General features: G+C 56.4%; 1 protein-coding gene across 1 annotated transcript in view; it reads left to right on the top strand.

Annotated features, from left to right (window-relative positions):
* Positions 1-3,287: 3,287 nt before the first annotated feature.
* PLXNA2 (plexin A2) overlaps positions 3,288-24,217 on the top strand; it is a 120,484-nt gene continuing 99,554 nt past the window's right edge. The window contains exons 1-3 of the mRNA XM_084220755.1: positions 3,288-3,407; positions 14,328-15,582; positions 15,991-16,173. Coding sequence (XP_084076881.1) covers positions 14,395-15,582; positions 15,991-16,173 — 1,371 coding nt within the window. The 5' untranslated portion in view covers positions 3,288-3,407; positions 14,328-14,394. The remainder of the gene's footprint in view (positions 3,408-14,327; positions 15,583-15,990; positions 16,174-24,217) is intronic.

The following is a 24,217-nucleotide window of genomic DNA, read 5'->3' on the forward strand; positions in this document are numbered from 1 at the left end:
ACAAGAAAAGTGCTGGCAGGAATATAATCGTTCTTCTTCCAGCGATATGAAATATTTATGGGCCTAAGTTGTGGCAAGATTCTCTGCCTCCCCTCCCACCTAACTCCGAGTTGTTTTTCCCGGTACAACAGGAACTGGGGGCACTGGCGGTGCTGCCAGCAGAGCGCTGTGCCCCCCCGCTGTCTGCGGGGCAGGGACACCCAGCTGGCCGGGCACAGCGTCCGTCTGTCCGTCTGTCCGTCCCCGTGCCAGGGAAGGGAAGGGAAGGGAAGGGAGGAGCGGAGCGCGGGCCAAGCTGCCCGGCTCAAACGGGAGCAGAGCTGTTACAGTCTGTTAACTCGAAATAATTCAGCAGCGTCCCTTCGGCGGGCTGTGAAAAGCCCCCTTTGAGGTGCCCGTGTTGCGGAGGAGCCGCTGCTCCCTCGGGGCATTCTGCTATTAATTCATTAGATCTGAGGGTTTTTTCTCCCGTCCCCCCTCTTTTCTCTTCCCCACCCCCCCTCCCTGGCAATTCAAACAGTGATGAATGGACAAAAATCCCTCAAGGGAAACATTTTTTCACTTAGTTACAAAGATTTCATGGCTAATTAGAGTAAATGTGGTTTTTAGAGTGTTAATCTCTTAACCAGCTTGGCTGGGAGGCCACCGCCACAACAGCAAAGGGGAGGGCAGGGGGACCGAGGTGCTCCCGACCCCTCCGGGCTGAGGCGGTGTCGGTGCCACCCGGAGCATCCCTGGGCACCTCCTCAGCCGGGTGCCACCCCCGAGCCGGGCAGGGCGAGGGCGCGGCGGGGCCGGGAGCTCTCGGTGCGCCCGGGGAGCCGCGGCTGAAAAGCGCAGCGGGAACCAGAGGGAGCCGAGGGCAGCGCTGTCCGCGCTCGGAGCCGCTGTCTGCAGCGAAAATAAACGGATTTACTGCCGGGGGCTGCCGGCAGGGACGCGGGCTGGGCAGCCGCGGCTGTGTCCCCGCGTGTGGCTGTGTCACAGGGTGGCCCTGCCACCTCCCGCAGCTCTAGTGCCGGGGACACAGGCGGGCCCTTGCTGATGGAAATCCTCTCCTTTTGCGGCTGTGGAGGGATTTATCCTCATGTCAGTGCGGCGTTTCTCTTTTCTCCGGTTCTCCCCGCCCGGCATCCACATTCCAGCCCGGTTTTGGCCGCACCTGCGGTGGGGAAATGGCAAAAGGGGCAGAGGAGCTCCTGAGGCTGCACCCCCCGGCAGCCCAGCACCCACGGCCAGTTGGGGGTGGGATGTGGGCTTGAAATTCCTGCTCATCCCACTAGAGGGGATCCTCTGGATCCAGCTAGAAGCCGAGCGCGAGCCCGGCGAGGAGCGAGGCAGCGCCGAGCCGCAGCCGGTGATGGGTGCGGGGCCGGCAGCCCGAGCCGGAGCTCTGCGGCACTGCAGGGTACCGGGGGATTTTGGTGCTTTCCGGGCATTCCCGGGGATCCTGCCCGGCTGTGGCCGTGTGTCCTCACTCCGTGTCCGTGGCTCCTGTGCCCGGGTGGGGCGAGGCCGCTCCAGCAGCTTTCCCGAGGAACAACTTCCCCAAGCACACGAGTGCAACACGTGTCAGCCATGGAGCCGGTGCTCCCTGCTGGGCTGGGAATCCCGAGCCGGTACCGGGATGCTGCCAGGGACGGGGGGCTGGGAAAGAGGGGCCCTCCCCTCCTTATCAGAGAGAGCCCATCTCATGTTTCCCTCTGTAATCGCAGCTTCTGTTTGGCTGAAATCGACCTGCGAGGGGGGAGTGAAAAGCGAGATAAATGTATCCGACTATGAAAATTTAATCCTGCTTTGCCTGGGCTAAAATTGCATTCAGAGCTGGAGATAAAAGGCATCAGAGCCGCGTTATAAAAAAGCCCAGATGATCTCCGAAGGCACGGGAGGGTGAGCCTGGGAGAGCCCTGCCAGGGCCCTGCTGTGCCCCCCTTGCCTGGCAGCAGCCCCTGCCCAGCTCCCTGCTAGGGGCACACTCAGCTCCATTCCCCACTGCTGAAGGGGAAGGCTCTTCCAAGAGTTTCCCCCGTGGAAGTTCTGCCATGCAGCTGATCCCGTGCTCCGTGCCACCTGCCAGCTCCTAAAACCCTCAGTGCCAGGGATGGCCCCACTGTGCCAGGGGCTCCTGCAGCCCAGGAGAGGCTCTGCAGAGCTCCTGCCTGTCCAGCCACGGCCAGAGGGAGCCTGGGAGCCAAGCCCAGCCCCGTGTGGGGTTGGAGGGTCCTGTCCCAGCCAGGCCCTGCCTCTCTGGGGCCAGCTCCGTGCTGTTTGCTGTCACGGCAGCTTCCCAGGAGGGAACGTCCCTCACAGCCCTTTTCCTGCTCCAGCCCCGTTTCCCCACTTCATAAAAGTGAAAGGTGACATCTGAGTAAATATTGCCCTGACCTCTCACCTCTCCTGCTCCCGCTGCTGCTGCTGCCTCCCCAGGGCTCCCCTGCTCTGCCCCGGGGTTGTGCTGGGAGCAGGGGGCTCCGGGGGGCTCCGGGGGGCTCCGGGGGGCTCTGGGGGCTCCGTGGGCTCAGGGCTGGAACACAAGCCCGGTGTCTCACGGCTGGAGCTGGACAGGAAGGGCAGGGTCCAGCCTGGCTGGCCGCTGGGTCAGCGTGGGGAGCACCAGGAGCTCTGCCCGTGAGTGTGACAGCCACCAGCACTGTCCCTGTGTCACAGCCCTGCCACACCCCGGGGGAGCCAGGCAGGAGCCTCTGTGGGAACCCACACCAGGAACAATCCTGCGAGCAGGAGAGAGCTCAGAGAGGGGGTACAGGCAGGGAGAGCTGAGTGTGGGCCCAGCCTCTGCCCCTCTGTGTAACCTGGAGGGGCTGGCAGGGCTGGACCAGCAGCTCCCACCTGCCCTGGGCTCGGCTGGTGCGAGGGGAGCAGCAGTGGGGATGCTGGGGGTGTGTGTGTGACAAATCCAATCCCATTTTCCTGCTGGAGGGTGGATGGCAGAGCGGCCGTCCTTGGCGAGGCCGTTCCTGCTGCTACGGCACAGGTTGGAGCAAACTGCTCATTTTCCTCCCAGCCCCTGCGTGGCTGCCACAGCATTTGCACAGCAGCAGTTTAACCCCCGCAGTGCCAGGCTCTGGAGCCCCGTCCCCCTGCCTGGGGAGGCTCAGGAGAACAGGAAGGCCGTGGGGCAGCGCTGGCGCTGCCGGAGGAAGCGCGGCCACCGCGGCCCCGTCGCTCCCTGACTCAGCGTGGAAGAAGTTCCTCCTGTCACTTCCAGCCTGGGCCAGCCTGGGAACAGATTCCTGCCGGCAGATTTATGGGCAGTTCTTCCTGCGTGGGGCGATCCCTCGTGTGCGCCGGCCCTGCCGGCGAGGGAAGGGAGAGAGCTGGAGCTGCTTTCCAGGTGTTCCTGAGTCTCCCTGCTTTGGTTTGTTCGCCCGGGAATGAGCTTCCAAAAAGTGAGTCTGTGCTTTTGAGGGTAATGCCTGGGCACCACCTGAAGGAGGCTTTGATTTGTTTGGGTTTGTGTGGCGTGGTGATTTCTGGGCTCTCGGGGTTTGCCTTGGCAGGGTTCCCTTCGAGCCCAAAGTGGCCATTTCCCCTCAGGATGGGAGGCTGAGATTCTGGGAATTGGCACTGGGAAAGCTCTGGTGACTGTCAGTGTGTTGGTGGCAGGGTTCAACCCCCAGGTGATGCTTCTGAAATCGGCATTTTCCCTTTTTTTGGGGAACATTTACGCACAGCAGAGCCCAGGGGCTGGGTGCTTGCCCAGGTAGCCAAATCTGAGGGGTTCACGTGTGGCCAGCTGTGTGAAGAGCTTTGTTCCCCGTGGCTGGGCAGATTTATTGGTGTCAGAGCAGAGGAGCGGGGAGCTGGCTGCGGAACAGGGATGTTACAGTTCAACTCCATAAAACACGCCGGCTGTCTGCTCTGCTCACTCATTTGCCAAGTCCCCAAAAAGTCGCAGTGACAGGAGCAGAGGATGGAGCTCTGCCCTCCTGATCATATTTCCTGTCTTTGCTGGCTTATGTCACAGCCTGGAATGTTATTTGAACAGAAAAAAAACAAAATAGCCTGCGAATTTCCTTTTGATTTTTAATGGAAGTGTGAAGAGGTGGGGAGGAAAAGGGAGCGTGCCTGGAGCTTTCCTCACTGCCTTGATTACTCTTGTGCTTCAAATATGCCATTTCACAGGTTTGAAATCAAAACCCAGAGCTGTGGAATGGTCTGGGTTGGAAAGGACCCCAAAGGTCCCTTCCCTGCAGTGTCCAAGGCCAGGCTGGATGGGGTTTGGAGTAACCTGGGACAGTGGAAGGTGTCCCTGGCCATGGCAGGGGTTGGAACTGGATATTTCAGGTCCCTTCCAACCCAAACCGTTCTGTAATTCCATGATAAACCCAGAGTAAGCAAACTGCCGGTAAGAGCTTTTCAAAGTCCACCTTGGAATGAGGAATCTTGTGCTTGCCTTAAACCTTCCACAACCCCTGACTTTTGCTGTCTGCCCCTCTGGATTTCCAAGCGAATTTAACATCAGAGGCATCATCCCTTGTGGGACTGCAGCTGGGAGGGCCAGATGGAAAACCCAGATGGAAACCCACCCCAGCTCCTGTGGCAGGGGAAGGGGCTCTGCAGCTCCTCTCTGTCCCTGCTGGGAAGTTTCCCGGCAGCTCTCAAGGAGTTAATCCCAGCAGCAGTGAGGACCAGCCCTCTCCCGGAGCGCTGAGGAGCCTCCTGGAGCAGGAATTGTGTTCAGAGGCTGCTCAGCGGTGACAGGTCCAGACTGCCTTTAAAAATCTCACAGCAACCGAGGAGCTCGGGCCAAACTCGCCGGGCTCTCGGGGAGAGAGAGGCAGCAGCCCCTGCTTGTCCCCCGGGCCAGAATGAGGTGCTGCTACAAGGGCTTGTGTAACTCTGCTTTTCAGGGCAGGAATTGTGTGACAGGGACAAGTTCTGTGTGACAGGGACAAGTTCTGTGTGGCAGGGACAAGCCGGCCCCGTCGCTGCCTCCAGATGAATTCCCCGGGGTCGAGGTGAATTCCCCGCCTTGTGCTGGGCTCAGCAGTGCCAGAACAAACTGCCAGGGAGAAACAACAGCACAGGCTCCTGCGAGGGCTTCCAGGGGGTTGTATAACGTGGTTAAAAACAACAAAAAAAGATAAATTAGCTCAGCCCAGGGTGCTGGGTCACAGGGAGGTTTGGCCTCAGGAGGGATGGGCTGGGTGGAATTGCAGGGACTTGCAGAGGGGGTTTCACTTCTGAGTGAGAATCCTGGAGGTGTTGGGTTTTAACCATTCAGTGCCTCGCAGGTTTGCAGCAAGGAGCTGCGTGTCAATCCTGTCACTGAAATGAGACTGAACTGACTTTTCCAAAGGAATGGTTTCCCTGGGGTGGGTCCTGCTGGCACAAGGCTTTGGGCAGCTCCCCTGCCCCAGCAGAACCTGCTCCCACACCCTCTGAGCTGCTAAGATCTATTGGAAACTGAACAATTTCAGCCCAATTTCCTTCTCTTCCCAAGATTTCAAAAAAAACCTCATTATTTTTATCCCAAACTGCAAAATTTTAACACGAGAAGAAACAGAATATTGGCTCATTTGTTCATCCCTGCGAATTCCTGCTTCATTCTCTGCAAATTCCCATTATAAACATGACACTTGGGCAGATTATCTGCTTTAGCCATCATGTTACTGAGGGGGATATCACATTAATTTCCTTGTCATTGCGTTTGTTCTCATCTGTGTGGGATCATTTGGTTCAAAGTCTTGTGATCCTTAGTGTAACTCAGTTGGTCTTTGCTTCTGGCTTCGAAAAAGACAAAGGGAGCAGCACTCAGTGCTCCTGGATTTTCCAAAATCACCGATTTTCCTCAGATCTGGGAAGTTCTTTTTGGCCAAGCATCTCGGCTGGGTCGTTTTGGTGGGAGTTCCACAGGTTTTGGGCCAGAGACAGCTCCAGTTGTTGAGTTTTGGCTCTGCCCCCCCAGTCCTCGAGCTCTGTGGGAATGTTCTGGGGATCTGGAGGAGCAGGCTGTGCTTGTAAAGGGGGGTTTTATAAAACTGACCCAGCTGAGAGGGGTGCACTGGCCCTCACCAGATGTTTTGTTGTGTTTTTGGAGGAAACTCCTTTTGTGATGCGCCCCTGGGTTTGCCAAAGGAGCCCTGCCACAAGTTCAGCCGTGGCTTCTCTCCCCGTGGGATCCTCTGTGCATTTTATGGAATTTTTGTGCTCAGCCCTTGACCCACCTTGGTGCTGTGTCCCCTCAGGGGGGACAGGGGGGCTGTGATCCCCGTGCTGCTCCATGCCAGCAGTGCCTGGACACTTGGGGACGGCCGGGATGGGGCTGGGACGCCTCCCTGGGGCAGAGCTGAATGCAGGGCTGCCGAGGGCTCCCGGGGCAGGCAGGCTGGCTGCATCCCTGTGAAATGTGGCCTCACACGTCCTGGAGGATTTATTGTTTCCCGGCGGGGCTGGAGCCTGTCCCACGGGCAGGAGCTGGGAGGAAGTGACTCAGTTGCTCTGCAGACAAGTGCAGCTTTGAGCTCCAGGGAGGCAGCAGAGGCTGTCCTGAGGGAATTCCCGGGGTGGGATGGGCAGGGCTGGCAGTGACCACGGGGCTCACAGCCCGTGGGGTGGGGATGTCACTGCAGAGCAGGGGACGAGGCAAGGTGGGACCCCCAGAGCAGGGAGAGGCCCTGGATGCTGCGCAGGGCCGGGAGCAGCTGGAGCAGCCCATGGCCAATCGATTGCCACGCCAGGGGCACAGTGTGAGACACAGCCACAGCAGGCTCCTCTCCTCTCCCAGGGCCTTTCATGGGAGATTTGCCTCCCCCACAGGCAGAAACACGGTGACCCTTCCTGGGTGGGTGCTGCAGCTCCCAAATGTCCTCTCCCGTCACCCCCACTGTCCCCACGGTGCCGCTGTTTGTGCCCTGCACAGGGATCTGAGGAGTTCCTGATTTTGCTCAGGCTTTTGGGTTCTCTCATCCATCAAAGTGTCCAGCCCCTCTTTAGCCTCAGACCTTGTGGCTGATGTCAGATGTGGACGTCAGCAGCTGCTTTCTCCATCTCAGTCTCAGCTCGGTTGGAGAGAGAGAAGTTTTTAAATGACAGAGATCCTTAGCAAAGAAACGAGAGTTAGTGTTAAAAATAAAGAAAACAAGACAGCTCGTTTCATCTAAACAGAAGGGTTATTAAACAGGCTTGAATTAATCAGAGATCTGCCAGAGCTCTGAAATTGAAAAGCAGGGCAGAGGAGCAGGGAGCACACGAGTGTGAAGGAGCCACTTTCTCAAGCAGACATTGATGTCCCAATGCTCTGGGAGAGGAGATGATGCTCAGCTGCTGGTGGCACGGAGGGGAGGCAGCTCCAGCCTTTGGGCTCCTTGCCAGGACCTCAGGCCATGAGGCTGGGGGCACGGGCCCCCCTGGGAGCCCCCAGAGCCCAGATCAGCTGGGTGCTGGTCCTGGGAGATAAACCCAGCTGGGTGCTGATCCTGGGAGATAAACCTACCTGGTTTGGTGCTGATACAGGGAGATCAGCCTGGTTAGGTGCTGATACAGGGAGATAAACCTGGTTTGGTGCTGATCTCAGGAGATAAACCCAGCTGGGTGCTAATATGGGGAGATAAACTTGGTTTGGTATACAGGGAGATAAACCCAGCTCGGTGCTGATACAGGGAGATAAACCCGGCCGGGTGCTGATCCTGGGAGATAAATCCATTCTGGAGGGTCAGGGAGCTGCACCAGCCGTGCCCAGCAGTGCCCACACCCCAGCCCCCTGGCTGGCAGGGACACAGGGCTGCATGGTTGCATTCAGCCCCCAGCAGCAGCTGCACATCTCCTGCCCTGCCGCGGTGTGAGCGCAGCAGGGATCCCCCAGCGCTCGCTGCACGGGGCTGGCACGGCCCGAGGAGCTCTGCTGCACCATCTCTGGTTAATGGAGCGCCTGGGGACCCATTTCATTTGAAGCTGGGGCTCTTCACTTGCCTGTGGTGTGCTTGGAGTGAGGCCAGCAGAAGCTGCTGCTTGTTTTCCTCCTGCAGCTCGGTGTGATCCTCGCTCTGTAATATTCTCTGGTAATAAACTGCAGCTGGATGTCACCTGGGGACACGGGGCTGGGCTGGGGCTGGGGAGATAAAACTCCCTGCCTTGCCACCGGGACCTTTTGCTTAGCCTTGGGCAAATCATTTCATCGTTTAATCTGCTTGCACCGAAGGTCAGCAGCCATTAAATTCCATTTTGTTGGGAATGAAGCCCATGAATAATCAAACGGCGCTCAGGTGCGCCGGTGCAGAGGTGGATAAAGCCCAGTCCATCAGGACTCAGGTAGGAAACCAGAAAAAGCACTTTCTGAGGCACGTAAAACTGACCTAGATTGCCTGGAGGGGTTGTGGATTCTGTTTCGGGGGTCCTTGAGGACTCTTTAGAGAACACCACCGCAGTGATGGCTCTAACAGCTGGCCTTGCAGCAGGAGGCTGCTGCACACTCACAGCCCTCCCTCCAACTTCACTCTCTCAACATCATCCAGCGCCAGTGACCTGTTTACACAGGTCTGGCTGAGCCCCAGCCTCCCCAGAGCTGGACTAAAGCAGCCAGGAAACCTCAGAAGTGTTAAATTTCCCCTTGGTGTCAGACTTCAAGGCAGCCAGGGCAAGCAGGCTCCGTTCTGCTCCGTGCTGAGCGCGTCAGGCTGTCACCAGCCTGGAGCCTGTCCTCGGGACAGAGTGAGGCTCTCCTTGGCCAGTTCTCCACTGCATTCCCAGAGGAGCAGCAGCTGCCTCTGCCCCTGGATCTTCAGAGGATTCTGCACCTTTCTCCAGGATCCCTGCTCCAGCAGAGCCACCCCTGGCACTGCAGGAGGGCTGCAGCCACAATTCCAGTGGGATTTGTACAGGATCCCTGCTCCAGCAGAACCACCCCTGGCCCTGCAGGAGGGCTGCAGCCACAATTCCAATTGGATTTCTCCAGGATCTCTGCTCCAGCAGAACCACCCCTGGCCCTGCAGGAGGGCTGCAACCACAATTACAATGGCCCTGCTGCCAGCACCCTGACCCACAGGGTGCCAGGCTGAGTTCTGACTCTGTCACTGTTGTTTTATAATTACTGCATTGTTTATTTTATAATTTTATTTTCTTCCCTATTAAAGAACTGTTATTCCTGCTCTCATAATTTTTGCTGAGGCTGAGAGCCCCTTAATTTAAAATTTATAGCAATTTGGAGGGGGTTCATTTTCTCCATTTCAGGGGAGGCTCCTGCCTTCCTTAGCAGGCACCTGTCTGTCCAAACCAAGACAGATTTCTGGCCTCCCCAAGGCAGACAGTGATGAGCTGTTCTCCAGCAGAGCCCTCCAGCTCAGGGGCTGCCAGCTGTGGTTTCTCAGAGAGCAGGTGCCAGGTGTGGGGACAGGAAAGGTGTCTGATGTGTCTGGGCTGGGCTCTGCCTTCTCCTGGAAGCCCTGTGGGGCTGCTGGGTGAGCTGGCTCCAGCTGTCAGGCACAGCTGGGTGACAGCACGGTGACAGCCACGGCTCTGGTGCTGCTCTGGGTGCCCCTGGGGACGGGCACTGAGGAGCAGGACTTGTCCAGGCCTGTCCAGCAGAGCTGGGGCAGCGCCAGGGCTGGCACTGGATGTGCCAGGGGTGGCACTGGATGTGCCGTGTCCTCGTGCTGCAGTCTGCAGATCCACACCTGGGGCTCAGGGCAGGCCCCCCCGGGTTTCTGTTCCTCTGGACCCGTTGGGATGTGTGTGCACAGTGGGGAGGTGCAGGGCAGAGCTTTGCACAGTGTGTGCTGTACAAACAAATATCTGGGCTCCGGACAAATTTTGTGCATAATTGCTGTGATGTTGTTTGTTATCAGGGAAATGCCTTTTCGTGGCTGGGCTCTGTTCTTCCCCTCCTCTTCCTTGTCCCAGGCCTGGAGGAAGCAATAATCACAATGCTGTGCTTTGCCCTCTTAACTCTTTCTCAGAAGGCTGTGGAATGCCACCCCTGGGAAGGAGCAGCCCCGGGAAGGGGGGACACAGCTCCTGGCACGGGTCCTGCCCTGGCTGCCAGCACAGAGCGGGGACAGGGCCAGCCAGGAGGCTGCATTTTGGTCCAAAGGGTTCAGATTGTGTTTTAGGAAAAGCTTGTTATTTGTCATGCCTGTGGGGAGACCTCTGGAGAAACCTCAGAGCCGACAGCTTGTTCTTCTTCTTGTTGGAGTCAAAATGGTGAATAAAAAAGGCCAAGAAGAGGCGGTGGGAGGCATCCTGATGGCTCTGTGTTACAGAATTCCAGTTATTCACACCAGGGTTCCAGCAGCTGCCCTTGGGGTCAGGCTCCTGGGTGCTGGGGTGGCCGTGGTGGCCTGGCCAAAGAGCAGCACTGAGCACCCAGAGCTCTGATCCACGCTGGAAACATCCCAGGCCTTGGAGAAGCTTCCATCAGACATTTTGGCTCGGACTTTTTGCCTAATTAAACCCAAACCCTATTAATTATGGTAAGGTCTCCCTCCACAGCTGACAAACGTGTGCTGAGTGTCACTCCTTGGAGGGGATCAATCACTGCAGCAGCTTCAGTGCCTGGAGAGGTTTCACAGGAGAATTCCCAAGGTGCTGCAGGAGGGAAGAGGCTCCAGCACCTGTGTTCCCTCCTGCTGCAGGGAAATGGCCAAACTCGGGGTTTGCCCTCATTGCCAGGTCCAAAATGCAGCCAAGGGGAGGGGAAAGGCTCAGGCTGTGCCAGAGGGTTTGTCCTGCCTGAGGGTTTGTCACGGGCAGCCTGCCCTCCTGGCGACCCCTGGGGCATGCTGGGGGTGTCACAGCCCTGGTGACCCCTGGGCTGTTCTGGGGGTGTCACAGCCCTGGTGACCCCTGGGCAGTGCTGGGGGTGTCACAGCCCTGGTGACCCCCAGGGAGGGCAGTGCAGGGGGTGTCACAGCCCTGGTGACCCCTGGGCAGTGCAGGGGGTGTCACAGCCCTGGTGACCCCTGAGGCATGCTGGGGGTGTCACAGCCCTGGTGACCCCTGGGCAGGGGGTGTCACAGCCTGGGGACCCCTGGGCTGTTCTGGGGGTGTCACAGCCCTGGTGACCCCCAGGGAGGGCAGGGCCACTGCCCCCACTCCCAGCCATGAATCTTAGGGGGCTCTGAATGGCAAAAAGTGCAGAACCACCCCCAGCTCCCAGAGCAATCCCAGCCCCTCTGGCCAGCTCTGTCATTCCTCAGGAGGGTCTGTTCAGGATCACAGCCCCCACAAAGCCAGGGTGGATTTATGGCCCAATCTGCTCCCCCTGTGAGTGCCTGGGGACCCTGGTGGCCTCTGGGCAGGGGGAGGCACAGGGACAGAAAAAGGACAGGCAGGGAAAAGCTTGTGGGGCTGGGAGGGTGGGGGTGGGGATGGGGGGTCAGGGAGGCACTGGGGGTGTGTGCTGTGTCCTGGGGGTGCTGGGGCACACCCAGAGGGGTGAATTATCCCAGGAAACAGGAGCTGAGGGAGCAGGGGTGATGGGCTGAGTGTAAATCACTGCTCACCAGAGCACCCCCACCCCCAAAGAAAAGCCCCCTCAGCAGCAGGCAAACACAGCTGCCACACTGGTGACATCAGAATTGTGCCTTTGAGCCCTCATTTGCCACAGGAGATTCTCTTGTTGTTTTGGCTTTAATTTTCCTTTTTTTTTTTTTTTGGGGGGGGGTGGTATGGTCTGCACAAAATGCCACTAATGACAAACTGTGGTGCCCGTGAGTGAGTGACAGCTGAAATGAGAGAAATGACTAATGGTGCCTCCTGAAGCCCTGTCACATGGAGATTAAATGAGCCCTTTTTTCTTCCCCCCTCAATGAGAATCATGGGCATTTGAATAATAATATTATAGTCTCCATTAGGATGACAGTGGGGGAAAAAATCGGCTCAGACCTGTGATTATTCCTTCAATCTAATAATTATTTAAATACCAGATAACTCCTTTCAGCCTAATTGAGGCCTTTCAGCTGCTTGGGTTTATATTGTGTCCCTGAATTTACTCTCTCTTTCACCTTGCGTTACTAATAGCTGCAGATTGCTTCTGAGGCTGTATTTTAAAACTCTCTTCAAGGAAAAGAAAAAAAAAAAAAGAAAGAGAGGGAAAATTAATGATCAAATGGTATTAAGGGTGAGAGTTAAAAGCACCCATTCTGCTGGTGTTTAACTCCCCAGGTGTCAGGGATGGTTTGGGGTGGAAGGGACCTTGAAGATCATCCAGTGCCACCCCCTGCCGTGGGGGGACACCTTCCACCATCCCAGGCTGCTCCAAACCCCATCCAGCCTGGCCTTGGGCACTTCAGGGATGTGGCAGCCACAGCTGGCAGCCCCTGCCAACCTCTCCCAGCTCTTTGAGCCAAGAATTCCTCCCCAAAATCCCAGCTGAGCCTCACAGGGAGCGGGTTCCTCTGGCCCTGCACCCTGCCCTTGTCCCCAGCCCTGGGGACAGGAGCTGCCCTGGGGTGACACAGATCCAGGGGGGCTGGGGAGGATGGCAGCTCGTGGCCGGTCTGCCGTGCTCAGATCAGGGTGGAGAGGCAGATTCTCCCTCCTGGATGTTCTCTCTGCCGTTGGCAGTGGCTGCTCACGAGCGCCCTGCCAAACCTTCCCTGTGAGGCAGAGCCAGAGGCTGGCTTACAGCTGACAGCTCTGCTGGGTTTGGGATGGAAACGTGGCTGAAAAAGCCCCAAAACTGCTGTGGGCCCACACACCCAGGTCTCTGTGAAGTTCCATATTTCAATGTGCTCATTTCTAGCCTGCACCGTCCTCATCTCACTTTGCAATGGAACAATTTTTAAGAGCTGAAGCAGGGGAATTGTGTGTGCAGAGCTCCCCAGCAGGGTCTCTGTGCTCTGGGGGGTCTCTCCCTTTTGGGGCTCCCCTTGAACCAGAGCATGTCCCAGGACTGGGGGCACTGTGGGGGTGCAGGCAGAGCTGCTCTGGGACCCCTGTGCCCCGTGCTCAGGTGTCGGTGCCCACATGTGCCACCAGCACGGAGGGGACACTCCCAGACCCCGGGAGCGTCCCATTTGGAAAGATCCTGGAAAGATCAGGGGATGCTGCGGGGGTGCTCGCTCGGAGATGTGGAGGGAAGAGCCCGGTGCTGCTGGGGGTGCGGGGAGGGCAGCAGGAGCAGCTGCTCGGTGCCCAGCACCCCGAGAGGGCGGCAGGGTCCGTGTCCTCCCCAGGACGGACAAACTGCCAAGGTGGGAATGCCGAGCCTGGCAGCGACAGGGAGGCAGCTGGGGAAATGTCTCCCTGAGCAGAATGAGAAAGCCATTAGGGCTGCCTCTCCTGTCGTGTCTCCTGTCAGCGGCACAGCGCAGGGACAGAGCTCCTTTGTCACCTCTCAGGAACAGCCGTCTCCGGCTCCCGGCGGGAACAAGGCTAAAGAGAGAGCGGCTGCTGGTGACACCGCAGCTCAGAGCGCCCCTGCAGGGCTGGGAATTGCTGGAAATTCAAATAAACCCAACCAGGAGCAGCGGCAGGGGCTCAGAGCTGCGGAGGGCAGGGTTCCCGTGGGGCGGGTGGGATGTGATGGGTGCAGAGCGCTGCCTCATCCTCAGCCTCTCCCCAGGGCTGGGGTCACCCCGAGGTGAGGGAGGATTCTCTGAAGCGGTGCCTTTGCCTGCCCAGCCTGGAGCACGTCAGGAATGCAAAATTTGGGATAAAGGAGAACTTTGTGGTGGTTTTCTCGCACTCAGACACCTCCGTGGTCAGGCCAAGCAAGCTGCTCTAGACTGGCGCTGTCTCCTCTGCTGGCAGCGTTCGGTGGCTGATCTAACCATGTGCTCCCACCTTGGTGGCAGCTGCTTTTTGGCAGGAAAGTACCTTGTGAAGGAGCTCCTGCCTAAAAAGCACCTGCTTGAGAGGCACTTCTGGCTCTGGGGAAGGTTTGAGGGGAGATGTCAGCGCCTTCAGTGTGTGCTCAATGAGCTTGCCTGCACGAGGCTTCTTCCTCAGGTTCCCAAATTAAATCAGAGAGGGTTTAAAGGTAAAGAACAGCTCTTATTTCCTCTGCTGCTTCCAGCAACACACCCTGCAGGAGACATCCTTTCAGCCAAGATTGCAGATGGGTGGCTGGGGCTGTGAGCTGCAGGCTTTGTCTTGGGCTGGAGCTGATTCTCCCCTCACTGTCTGAGCAGGGCATGTTCTCAACAGCCAAACCCCACCACAAATTAAGATGCAGGGGCTGAAACGAGTGGCAGAGCATCAAGCCTGAACTGTTCTCCACTAAGTTATGGACTCGCTTAATTCTCGCTGTGCTTAGAGACATCCTCCCTTTATCTCAAGGACTGTGTAATTAGAAAGCCTCCTTTGAATTTTATCTGCAGGGCACACGGGATCTAATCCTTGGCTCTGGGTGGTTCTTCTCTCCACAGAACCATGTGAGGGACATTGCCGGGGCTCAGGACGCGCGCGGGGGACACGGAGCTCTCCTTTCCCAGGATGGATCAGAGGAGGGCCTGGCCTCGGCTCCTGGACTCTGAAGGCTGCTCAGCGGCTCTGCTCTGCCTCCTCCTGGCATCGCTGTCCCGGCACGTGTCCAGCAATGCCTCCTTCAACACTTTCCACTCAGAGAACCGGGACTGGACGTTCAACCACCTGACGGTGCACCGGGGCACCGGCGCCGTCTACGTGGGGGCCATCAACAGGGTCTACAAGCTCTCGGGGAACCTGACCATCCTGGTGGCTCACAAAACCGGTCCCGAGGAGGACAACAAATCCTGCTACCCTCCCCTCATCGTGCAGCCGTGCAGCGAGGTCCTCACGCTCACCAACAACGTCAACAAGCTGCTCATCATCGACTACTCCGAGAACCGGCTGCTGGCCTGCGGCAGCCTCTACCAGGGCGTCTGCAAGCTGCTGCGCCTCGACGACCTCTTCATCCTGGTGGAGCCCTCGCACAAGAAGGAGCATTACCTGTCCAGCGTCAACAAGACGGGCACCATGTACGGGGTGATCGTGCGCTCCGAGGGCGAGGACGGGAAGCTCTTCATCGGCACGGCCGTGGACGGCAAGCAGGATTATTTCCCCACCCTGTCCAGCCGCAAGCTGCCCCGGGACCCGGAGTCGTCGGCGATGTTGGATTACGAGCTCCACAGCGACTTCGTTTCGTCCCTCATCAAAATCCCCTCGGACACGCTGGCCCTGGTTTCGCACTTCGACATCTTCTACATCTACGGCTTCGCCAGCGGGAACTTCGTGTATTTCCTGACGGTGCAGCCGGAGACCCCCGAGGGCGTCTCCATCAACTCCGCCAGCGACCTCTTCTACACCTCGCGCATCGTCCGCCTGTGCAAGGACGACCCCAAGTTCCACTCGTACGTGTCCCTGCCCTTCGGCTGCGTCAGGGGCGACACGGAGTACCGCCTGCTGCAGGCCGCCTACCTGTCCAAGCCGGGGGAGGTGCTGGCCAGGGCCCTCAACATCACGGCGCAGGAGGACGTGCTCTTTGCCATCTTCTCCAAGCGGCAGAAGCAGTACCACCACCCGCCCGACGACTCGGCGCTCTGCGCCTTCCCCATCCGCACCGTCAACGCCCACATCAAGGAGCGCCTGCAGTCCTGCTACCAGGGCGAGGGCAACCTGGAGCTCAACTGGCTGCTGGGCAAGGATGTGCAGTGCACCAAAGCGGTAAGGATGCGCTGGGTGTGGGCTGTGGGAGCCCTTGAGGGACGGGTTCAATCCCTGCCCCAATGGAACACGAGTTTGCAGAGTAGGATGAGTCTGTCTGTGCCTCAGTTTCCCTAAATTCGGAGCACTCTTCCCCTTTAATCCATGCTCTCATCCTACAGTGGGATGACAATGAGGGAAGGGATGGTTTTAAGGCAGAATAAAGTGTGCAGCTTCCTGGGAGTCTTTGTCACTCCCAACCCGGGCTCTGGAAGCTGCAGGAGCCCTGGGGAAGGTGGCTGGAGCTGGCAGGGGGTGGCACATTGGTGGCCCCAACCCTGCTGCCAGCACCCTCCACACCACCCCGAGTGTGTGGGGCCTCCCTGGGCTCTGTGTCACTCACAGCTGCCCCAAACCTTGTCTTTCCAGCCAGTCCCCATCGATGACAACTTCTGTGGGCTGGACATCAACCAGCCCCTGGGGGGCTCGGTGCCCGTGGAGGGGGTGACGCTCTTCACCTCCAGCCGCGACCGCATGACCTCCGTGGCTTCCTACGTCTACAACGGCTACAGCGTGGTCTTCGTGGGCACCAAGACGGGCAGGCTGAAGAAGGTGAGCCCTGTCCGTGGCTGTGGAGGGCCAGGAGCTGGGTGTGTCTCTCTCGGGGTGCTGGCCGGGGTTGGTCTCTCTCGGGACGCTCCGGTGCGCCTCGCTGCTGCTGCGCCTTACGGGTGTTTCCCAGTGGGAAACTGGGAGTGAAGCAGGAGTGGGAATGGCAGGGTTTGGGTCACAGCATGGTGTTGGAGAGGCAGAGTTCAGCTCTCAGTGTTGTTGGTGTGGTTTTGGAGTGCCGTTTTTGGGAAAGGTGAAGTTGAAGCTGCTGCAGGATGGTCCTGGGAGAGGAACCAAAGGAGGTCAGATGGAAATCTTGCGATGGTTTTGTTTCCCAGCAATCCTTCTGCAACTGCTGTAGAAGACTGTGAGTTACAAAGCCTTTGGAGCTGCTGGAGCTGGCAGGATTTTGGTCATGCAGAGACAGGAATGGGTTAATGTGGCTGCTTTTGGAACCAAGCCTCAGGGCTGAGTCCTGCTGCTTCCCTGTGCCTCTTCCCTCCTGCTGGATGATTGATCAGCCCTGGAACATTCCTTGTCCTCTGCACCACAAACACCGAGGGGGGGCTGGTGGGGCTCAGGTGAGAGCCACAGAATGTTTCTGGGTTGGAAGGGACGTGGGCAAGGACACCCTCCACTAGCCCAGGTTGCTTCAAGCCCTGTCCAACCTGGCCTTGAATGACTTTTAGGCCTTTGAAGTCCAGCTGGGATTTCGCCACTTCTGAGTCACAAAATCACAGAATATTCTGAGTTGGAAGGGAACTCTCAGAGGAGTTCTGCATTTAAAATAAGTTTGGAAGTGGCCTTGGGGTGTAAGCCTTGTTGGCCTTTGGAGCTGGTGCTGCAGCTGGAAGCCAGCTCAGCAGTGGGTCTGATCCAGCTCCAGCAAAAACAGCCCTGGAGCTGCTGCTCTGGCAAGCTGAGACCCTTCCAATTAACCTCAGCTCTAAATGACAGCATTAGGTGAACCTGTTAAATGCAGCCCCTGCTCCTTCATGCCAGGGAAAGAGTTAACAAATGTAATCAACAGCAGGCTGTTAATTTTTTGAGTCCTTAAGCAGCAGGGAATTTCTTCCTCATCTATCCAGGAAGATACAAGGACAGGCAGATACTACACTTGAATGTCTGCATCATTTTAATTACATCAGTTCATTAATATTCATTCAGCACTTTACAAGTGCTGAGTAGTAGTAAATTAGGTGCCTCCCTGGTGCCTCTCGAGTGTCAGTGGGGCAATTTGGAACGTGGGGGAGAGGGAGCTTGTAAAGCAGAGCCCTCCACTTGCCTGCTTCCCGTGCCGTGGCACAGGGGAGAGCCGGGGGGTTTTTAGCTAAATGGAAGAAGAGGAGCCCTCAGCACATCCCAAACGCTTCTGCCAAGCCCTGAGCTGGGGGTGCAGCAGGGGATGCAGCAGGGGATGCAGCAGGGGATGCAGCCGGGGATGCAGCAGGGGATGCAGCAGGGGATGCAGCCGGGGATACAGCAGGGGATGCAGCAGGGAGTGCAGCAGGGGATGCAGCCCTGTGCTCGCTGTGGGCAGGGTCTGGGGACAGGGGAGGCTCCTCTTTCAGAGGCAGCAGCAGCCAAGAGCCTGTGCCTGCACACGAGGTATTTACGGGCTTGTTCCATGAATTATGGAGGATTACAGAAGCAGCAGCCTCTCCAGCAGGGTTTAATTCCTGGTGCTAGTCTGCACTGAACGCTTTCTGATGCAAAGTTAATCTATTCATGCTCTGCTGTCCAGAGGGAGGGCTGTGGAATCCTTCACCTGCAATCCTTCATCTGTTGGATGAAAGTTGGCCCATCTCTGAAGTAAATTCATCCCAGACATTGACTACAGCCAGGTTTTCATGGCATCTGCCCTTATTTAACAGCAGAGCTGCCTGCAGCTGGTGGGATCCATCCCCCCTGTAATTAACTGGAACAATCCTGGTCCTGTCCTCCCCTGTGTGGGGCTGAGGATGCTGTTCTCTCTCCCCCAGCTCTGTCTACACCTTTAGCAGATTTGCCTCCTTTGACACGTGGGATTATCTTTTCCATGGCCTGAGGGAGCCCAGGTGAGGTGGAGGAAGCAGCTCTGCCCCGAGCTGAGGGGCTCTGGCTGCAGAGGAGGGAAGTTAACAGGTTGTCTCTGGATTTTGTGCCTGTTCCAAGATAACCAGACGTGTCAGGGAGTGCTTGGGATGCTCAGGACTCTCCTTATCTCTCCTTCCCCATCCATGAGATGATGGTGGAAACGTTCAGCACCTCTGTAAGTGCCGGGGATTGGTGCAGACACCTTTTCCACCTGATCTCCTCAGTGTCCTCCTCCATCTCAGATCTACCCACACAATTAATGTCTGAAAGCTTTGTCACACCTATTCCCTCGCCCACAGCTGTTGATTTCCTTTGGAAACAAGCTGCTGGCTCCGTCTGGGCTTCCAGGGAAGGCATTTTTGTGTAGCTGGAGGAAAGTCAGGGAGATGGCTCTGAAATCTTTCAAATTTGCCTGTGCTCCCCCAGTGAGGGTTCCTCACTGGAAACACTGGGATATCCCTTTGGTGCCCTCCTGCCTTTAGCTCTTCACCTCCTGCTTCTGCTCCCCAGAATTGTCTCAGAGAGGGTGAAAAGCAAATGCTGCAGATGCTGTGGCTCAAGCACAGGTACGTGGGATGAAATTCTCCTTCCTGCTCTCCTTCCAAAGCACCTCAGCCTCCTGGCTGTGGGAGGAAGGGGAAAGGGGCCCATGTTGGAGACACAACCATTCAGAATCAGGGATTCCTCCAATAAAACCACTTCCATCAAGCAAAACGAGAAGGGACATTAATGCAACAGTTAACAGCAACTAAGTGCTGGGGGGAGATGTGTCAGCTTGCTTGTTCTGTTTATGGGCTTCATACAATTCTATCAATATTGATGTGTGATGCCTTTGATTTTGACACTAATCATTGCCATGAATTAAGTTTGCAGCCATATAATTAGAACTGCTATTAATAGGGCCTCAAGCTAAGCACTGCTGTGCTAGTTGCCTTTTTCCTGATGGAAAACGGCATCCACGGAACTCAGCTCATGTGGTGTGCCCAGGAGGTGCTGAGCCTGGTGTGGAAATTGCACTGGCTGTGCTGAGAGGGGCTCCTCTGGAAGGCAGGCTCGTGGGGAGGGCCTGGCTCAGAGGTTTCCCAGGAATTCCACCGGAGCTGCCCTAAAATTCCCCGTGGTTTGCTGCTCTTGGGGCGCACAGCCTCAGTGGGAGAGAGGGGGATTGCAGGGAGGAAAGAGCAGCGTGCAGGGCCGTCATTGCTGCGCTTCCATTCCATCTCCCCCTCCCCATGGCAATCCTCCATTTGTCCCCCTGCCCCAGCAGAGCTGTGTCAACCCCGTGTCCCCGTGCACGCCTGGTTCCATCTCATCAGCCTGAGCTCAGCCTGGGATGGCAGCAAGGCTCACCACTAAAAATCAATCTTGTATTTCATCCCGAGAGGTCTGGTTCTTATTAGGTCTAATAAATCAGTGAAGTGCCCTTCATTCAGCTTGTCAATGCAGGACATTGTTTGTGATCAAGAATAAATAAATGTCTCTGCTCTGTCTGCCAGTCGCCATCTAGGTATTATTTTTCCATCACGCTGTTTATGCTGGCTGTAGGAAAAATGCAGTTCCTGCAGCCTTGCCTGCCTTCCCACGGGCTGGGAATGCTCCTGGGTGGTGGAGGCAAGGGAAAAGCTGGAACAGTGACGTTGTACCTGGGTTTCACCCAGCGCTGAGTTGCTCAGTGGTGATAAGGCTTTAATTTGTGTGCTTGGAGGTGTGGAGGTGTTGCATCGCTGCAGGCAAGGGCCCAGGTGTGGTTATTTCAGGTGCCCTGAGGTGAAGGATAAAGTGTGTGAATGAAATCACCCCCAGTTCTCCTGGAAAAGGGGTGCCACTGTTGTTCTGGCCACCTGTGACACTGGCTCAGGGCAGCTGCACTGGACGTGGCTCGAATCCACCCCGGTGTGTGAGGCCACTCCAGAGAGCAGCTCAGGGCCTGCCTGCAGGAGCACCACAGAGAAATGCACAGTGCTGGCACTCTGTTCATGATGGGAACACACTCCTGTCACCTGCAGAGTCCCTGAACTCTGTCCTTGTCCTGCACTTTTCCAAGGGACAGCCACGAGCGATTGGGTTGCGCCGCCAGAGGAACTTTTAAGTGCCTTGTTACGTCTTGGGACGTGAGAGTTTTATTCAGCTTGGCTGATTTAATTTGTTCCATTAGTGGGAATAAAGGAGGTCTTTCACAATGAAATATATATGTCCGAACCTGTCCTTAGATGACTTCATTTTACGGGTGGTTATCTCATCCCGGTGATTTATCCTTCGTTATCGCCCCCGCGCCCCGCCACACTCCAGGAAAAACTCGGTTGCATCAGCCTGTGGAGAAGCCAAGAGGACACCAGGCAGTTATTGAGCAGATGAAAACCATCCATTTGCAGGCGCCTTCCAAAGGATTTGTCTGGCTTTAGCTGCAGGCTGGGAGGTCAGGGGCTGTGCAGGCTCCCTGGTCAATCCATCACCCTTGGAGCGCAGATCCAGCAGAGGTGGTGAGGGCAGATGGTTCTTGTTTGGCTGAAGATGTTGTTTAATTGAAAGGTCTGAGAAAAAGAAGTCTGATTTTTGCCCTGTGATGTGAGATAAGGGGGTGTTTGTTCAGTACTGTACTTGCTGCTGCTGTTGGAGGAGCTGGGATTTATTTTCTCCCTAAACAAGGATTTTCCAGCCTCAGAAAGTAATTCCGCTTTGCTTCATCTGTGCTGAAAAGGGTCCCCAAAATGCCCCATGGTCCCTCACATTTATTATTTTTCGTAGCCAGGAGTTGGAATCTTATTAATTGGAATTTGTGCAAGGGAATGGGAAAAGTGCTGGAAGCCAGAGGAGAGCTCTGGGGTGTGTTTGGGGCTGGAGATGGGGCAGAGCTGCCAAGTCCCTCCAGACTGTGGCTCTGAGCACTCAGGAATGTCCCTGCCACCTCTTAATGGCGTGGAATTGTCCCAGCATCCCTTCCCTGGGCCTGGGATCTGGCTCCTGCCAGAGCGAGCCACATCAGAAAACAGACAGGAGTTGGCAGAGATTTTTATAGCTGCTGGAGAGGGAAGGGGCAGGTGTTCAGGAAATGCTGGGGATGTGAAATGGAGCCAGGTGAGCTCGGAGGCTGCTTTAATCTCATTTCTTGGCTCAGGAGATGGGGATGACTCTGGGTTTTTATGCAGGTTCAGGCACCTTGAAAAATCAGCTCGAAATTTTGGAGGGCAGCGATTGCGTCTGGTTCAGCTCTAAATCAAGTGGGGTTAGTGGGGCTGGGAGTGCTGAGCAGCCTCATCCATGGGATCCATCCTGCCTGGAATCCATCCTGCCTCTGGAACCACGGAACCATGGCATGGCTTGGCTTGGAAGGGACCTTCAAAGGCTCTGCAATGAGCAGGGACACCTTCAGCCAGAGCAGGCTGCTCAGCACCCCATCCAAACGAGGTTTTCATCTTGAATTTCACAGATAATTCATCCCCACACCTTCTCCCAGAGGCATTATCTCCCTTATGAGCATCAAGTGAGGCAGAAGTTATTCCTCCTCCGTTTCACCACGTTTTCATCAGGTTCAATAATGAGTTTCTACTTGAAATGATCTTGGTGAAAAATATGAAATTCCAAACTCTTTGGTGAACTCCTGCTGGTTTTCCTGTCCCTGCTTTCCTTGGAGTGTGGAGCTGGAGTGTGTTCTGGGTGTTGAGGGGTTTGGGGGTAGGGCAGTGTCAGACTCCTGCCTCTCCACTCACGAGTCAAGGAGTTCATGCTTTCTTTACTATAAACATATTTTTCTGCAGGCTTTTAAAATCCTCAGAGGTCAAAATAACACAGGTTTTGGTCCATTTGTAAGATCTTAAATCCCTGGGTGGCAAGAAATACTGTGAGAAGCCCGGGCTATGTTGCTTCTCTAAATGCCTCCTCGAGGCAGTAAAAACAAATGTGGAAACCACAAATGTGCTGGGAGAGACGGGGGAATGTGCAGGGAGAGTCCTGGGCGCTGCCATAGCCCCCGAGCTGCTGCTGCTGCTGCCAAAAGGTTGGGATTTAGGGACGATCAGGGGCTGCAGTGGGATTTAGGGACAATCAGGGGCTGCGGTTTGAGGTGGGGATGGCTGGAGGCTTTCCCTGCGCGTCTGATGACGATGCCTTTAACATTGCCTCCATTCCCTGATGGATTTTACAGCTCGTTGTGGCTGTAAACACCCCTTGGGTGCCTCTTGCTGCCGGCAGTGAGCAGGGCAGTGAAACCCCGCCGGGTTCGGGGCGGATCCATCACGGAGCATCCCCCGGTGTGGCAGGTCTGGAGTATATTTGGGCTAAATCGTTCTGCAGAGCTTTGAAGGCAAAGGGCAGCAGGCTGTGACCCTCTCTGCTTTTCTTCTTTGTGCAGAGCCTTTCACACCAGCAGCTCGGTGAGAAATAAATAACGGGGATATCTGGAAGGTGCAGGTACAGTGGAAGGGAGAGTGGGGAGTTGCAAGGACACACGGGCTGCTCTCTGCCCCTCTGTTCCCACCAGGGGAAGGGAGAGCTGCACCTTCTGATTCACAGGGAGTTCAGCTGAGGGTTTGTAATCCAGAGTGCAAAGAAAGCAAGATAAACACTGACCTTCGTGTTAGTAATCATCTGATGAGTATGTTTAGATTTTGTATATTTTGGAGCACAGCACGTTTGTTATTATTTGCCCCTGATTTGAGGGGAGTTTGGCCATGCCAGGGGCTGGGACTGGGCTGATTCCAGCAGCCCCAGAGCGGGGATTCCCAGGGAAACGCAGCAGGAACGGGACAGACAGCACCAAACACCAGGTCTGGGCAGAGAAAGGCAGCTGGGGGTTTGCTTGAGCAAACAAACAAGTTTCATGTTTTCAAGAGTGCTGTGCCGAGCCTGGCTCCTTCAGAGCCCGTGATCAGAGGCAGCACGGCCCAGGTCCAGCAGGAGCTCTGCTATTCCTCGAGGAGCATTAAAGAGCAGCCCATGCCTGCTGGAAATTGTTGATAAAGCTCTCTTTTTTAGAGTCATTTTTGCTTCTCTAGCACAAATGTACTATTTCTTGTTTGGATGTGTTGCTTTCTTCATTCACTTTTATTACTGGGGACATTTACATGAAAACAGCTTTTCTTTAAATTTTTTTTTGCTCTCACAGCACATTTCCCAATTGCAGCTGCAATTCCTGCATGGAAGGAGAAATCCACCTTCCCTGGGAATGGGGATGGGAATGGGGATGGGGAATGGGGATGGGGATGGGGAATGGGAATGGGGATGGGGATGGGGATGGGGATGAGGATGGGGATGGGAATGGGGAATGGGAATGGGGAATGGGGATGGGGATGGGGATGGGGAATTGGGATGGGAATGGGGATGGGGATGGGGAATTGGGATGGGGATGGGAATGGGGATGGGGATGGGGATGGGGAATTGGGATGGGGATGGGGAATGGGAATGGGGCACTGAGCAGTGCTGGCCCCCGCCCCACAAAGGCTCTGTGTGAATGGGGACGCAGTAAATGTCCCCAGCTCCCAGATTTATTCCTTCATTAGGTATTTAAATCCATGCTGCTGTCAGGGAGGCTGCTGCTGTTTCTCCCTGTGGAATAAGGGCTCTGCCCAGGCAGGCCCCCTCCCAAAGCCCCCAGAGCCAGTGTGGTTTGGGCAGAGGGAGCAGGAATGGGCTGGGGAAGGGGCTGGGGGGGCTCTGTTCAGCCTCTGCACAGAGTGGGGGGGGTTATGGAAGGGAACCCCAGCAGAGGGGTGAGCAGGAGGGGGCTGCAGGGCTGGCAGGGCTGGCAGGGCTGCAGGATGGGCACATCCTCTCTGGGATGGCCCCAAATCCCGTGGCCTGGGGAGGAGCTGGGTGGGCTCACAGTGCCACGGCCAGCAGCCGGCTCTTTGGCCACCCCACTGCACCCCATCACGGCAGGGATGGGTCCCACAGGCCCCTCTGCCACCCCCAGCCAGGCTGGGCCATCCCAGCGTGGAGCATTTTCAGGAGTTGCAGGAAATGCTCTAAAATT

This window comes from Fringilla coelebs, assembly GCF_963513975.1.
Source record: "Fringilla coelebs genome assembly, chromosome: 23".
Classification (NCBI taxonomy): Eukaryota; Metazoa; Chordata; class Aves; order Passeriformes; family Fringillidae; genus Fringilla; species Fringilla coelebs.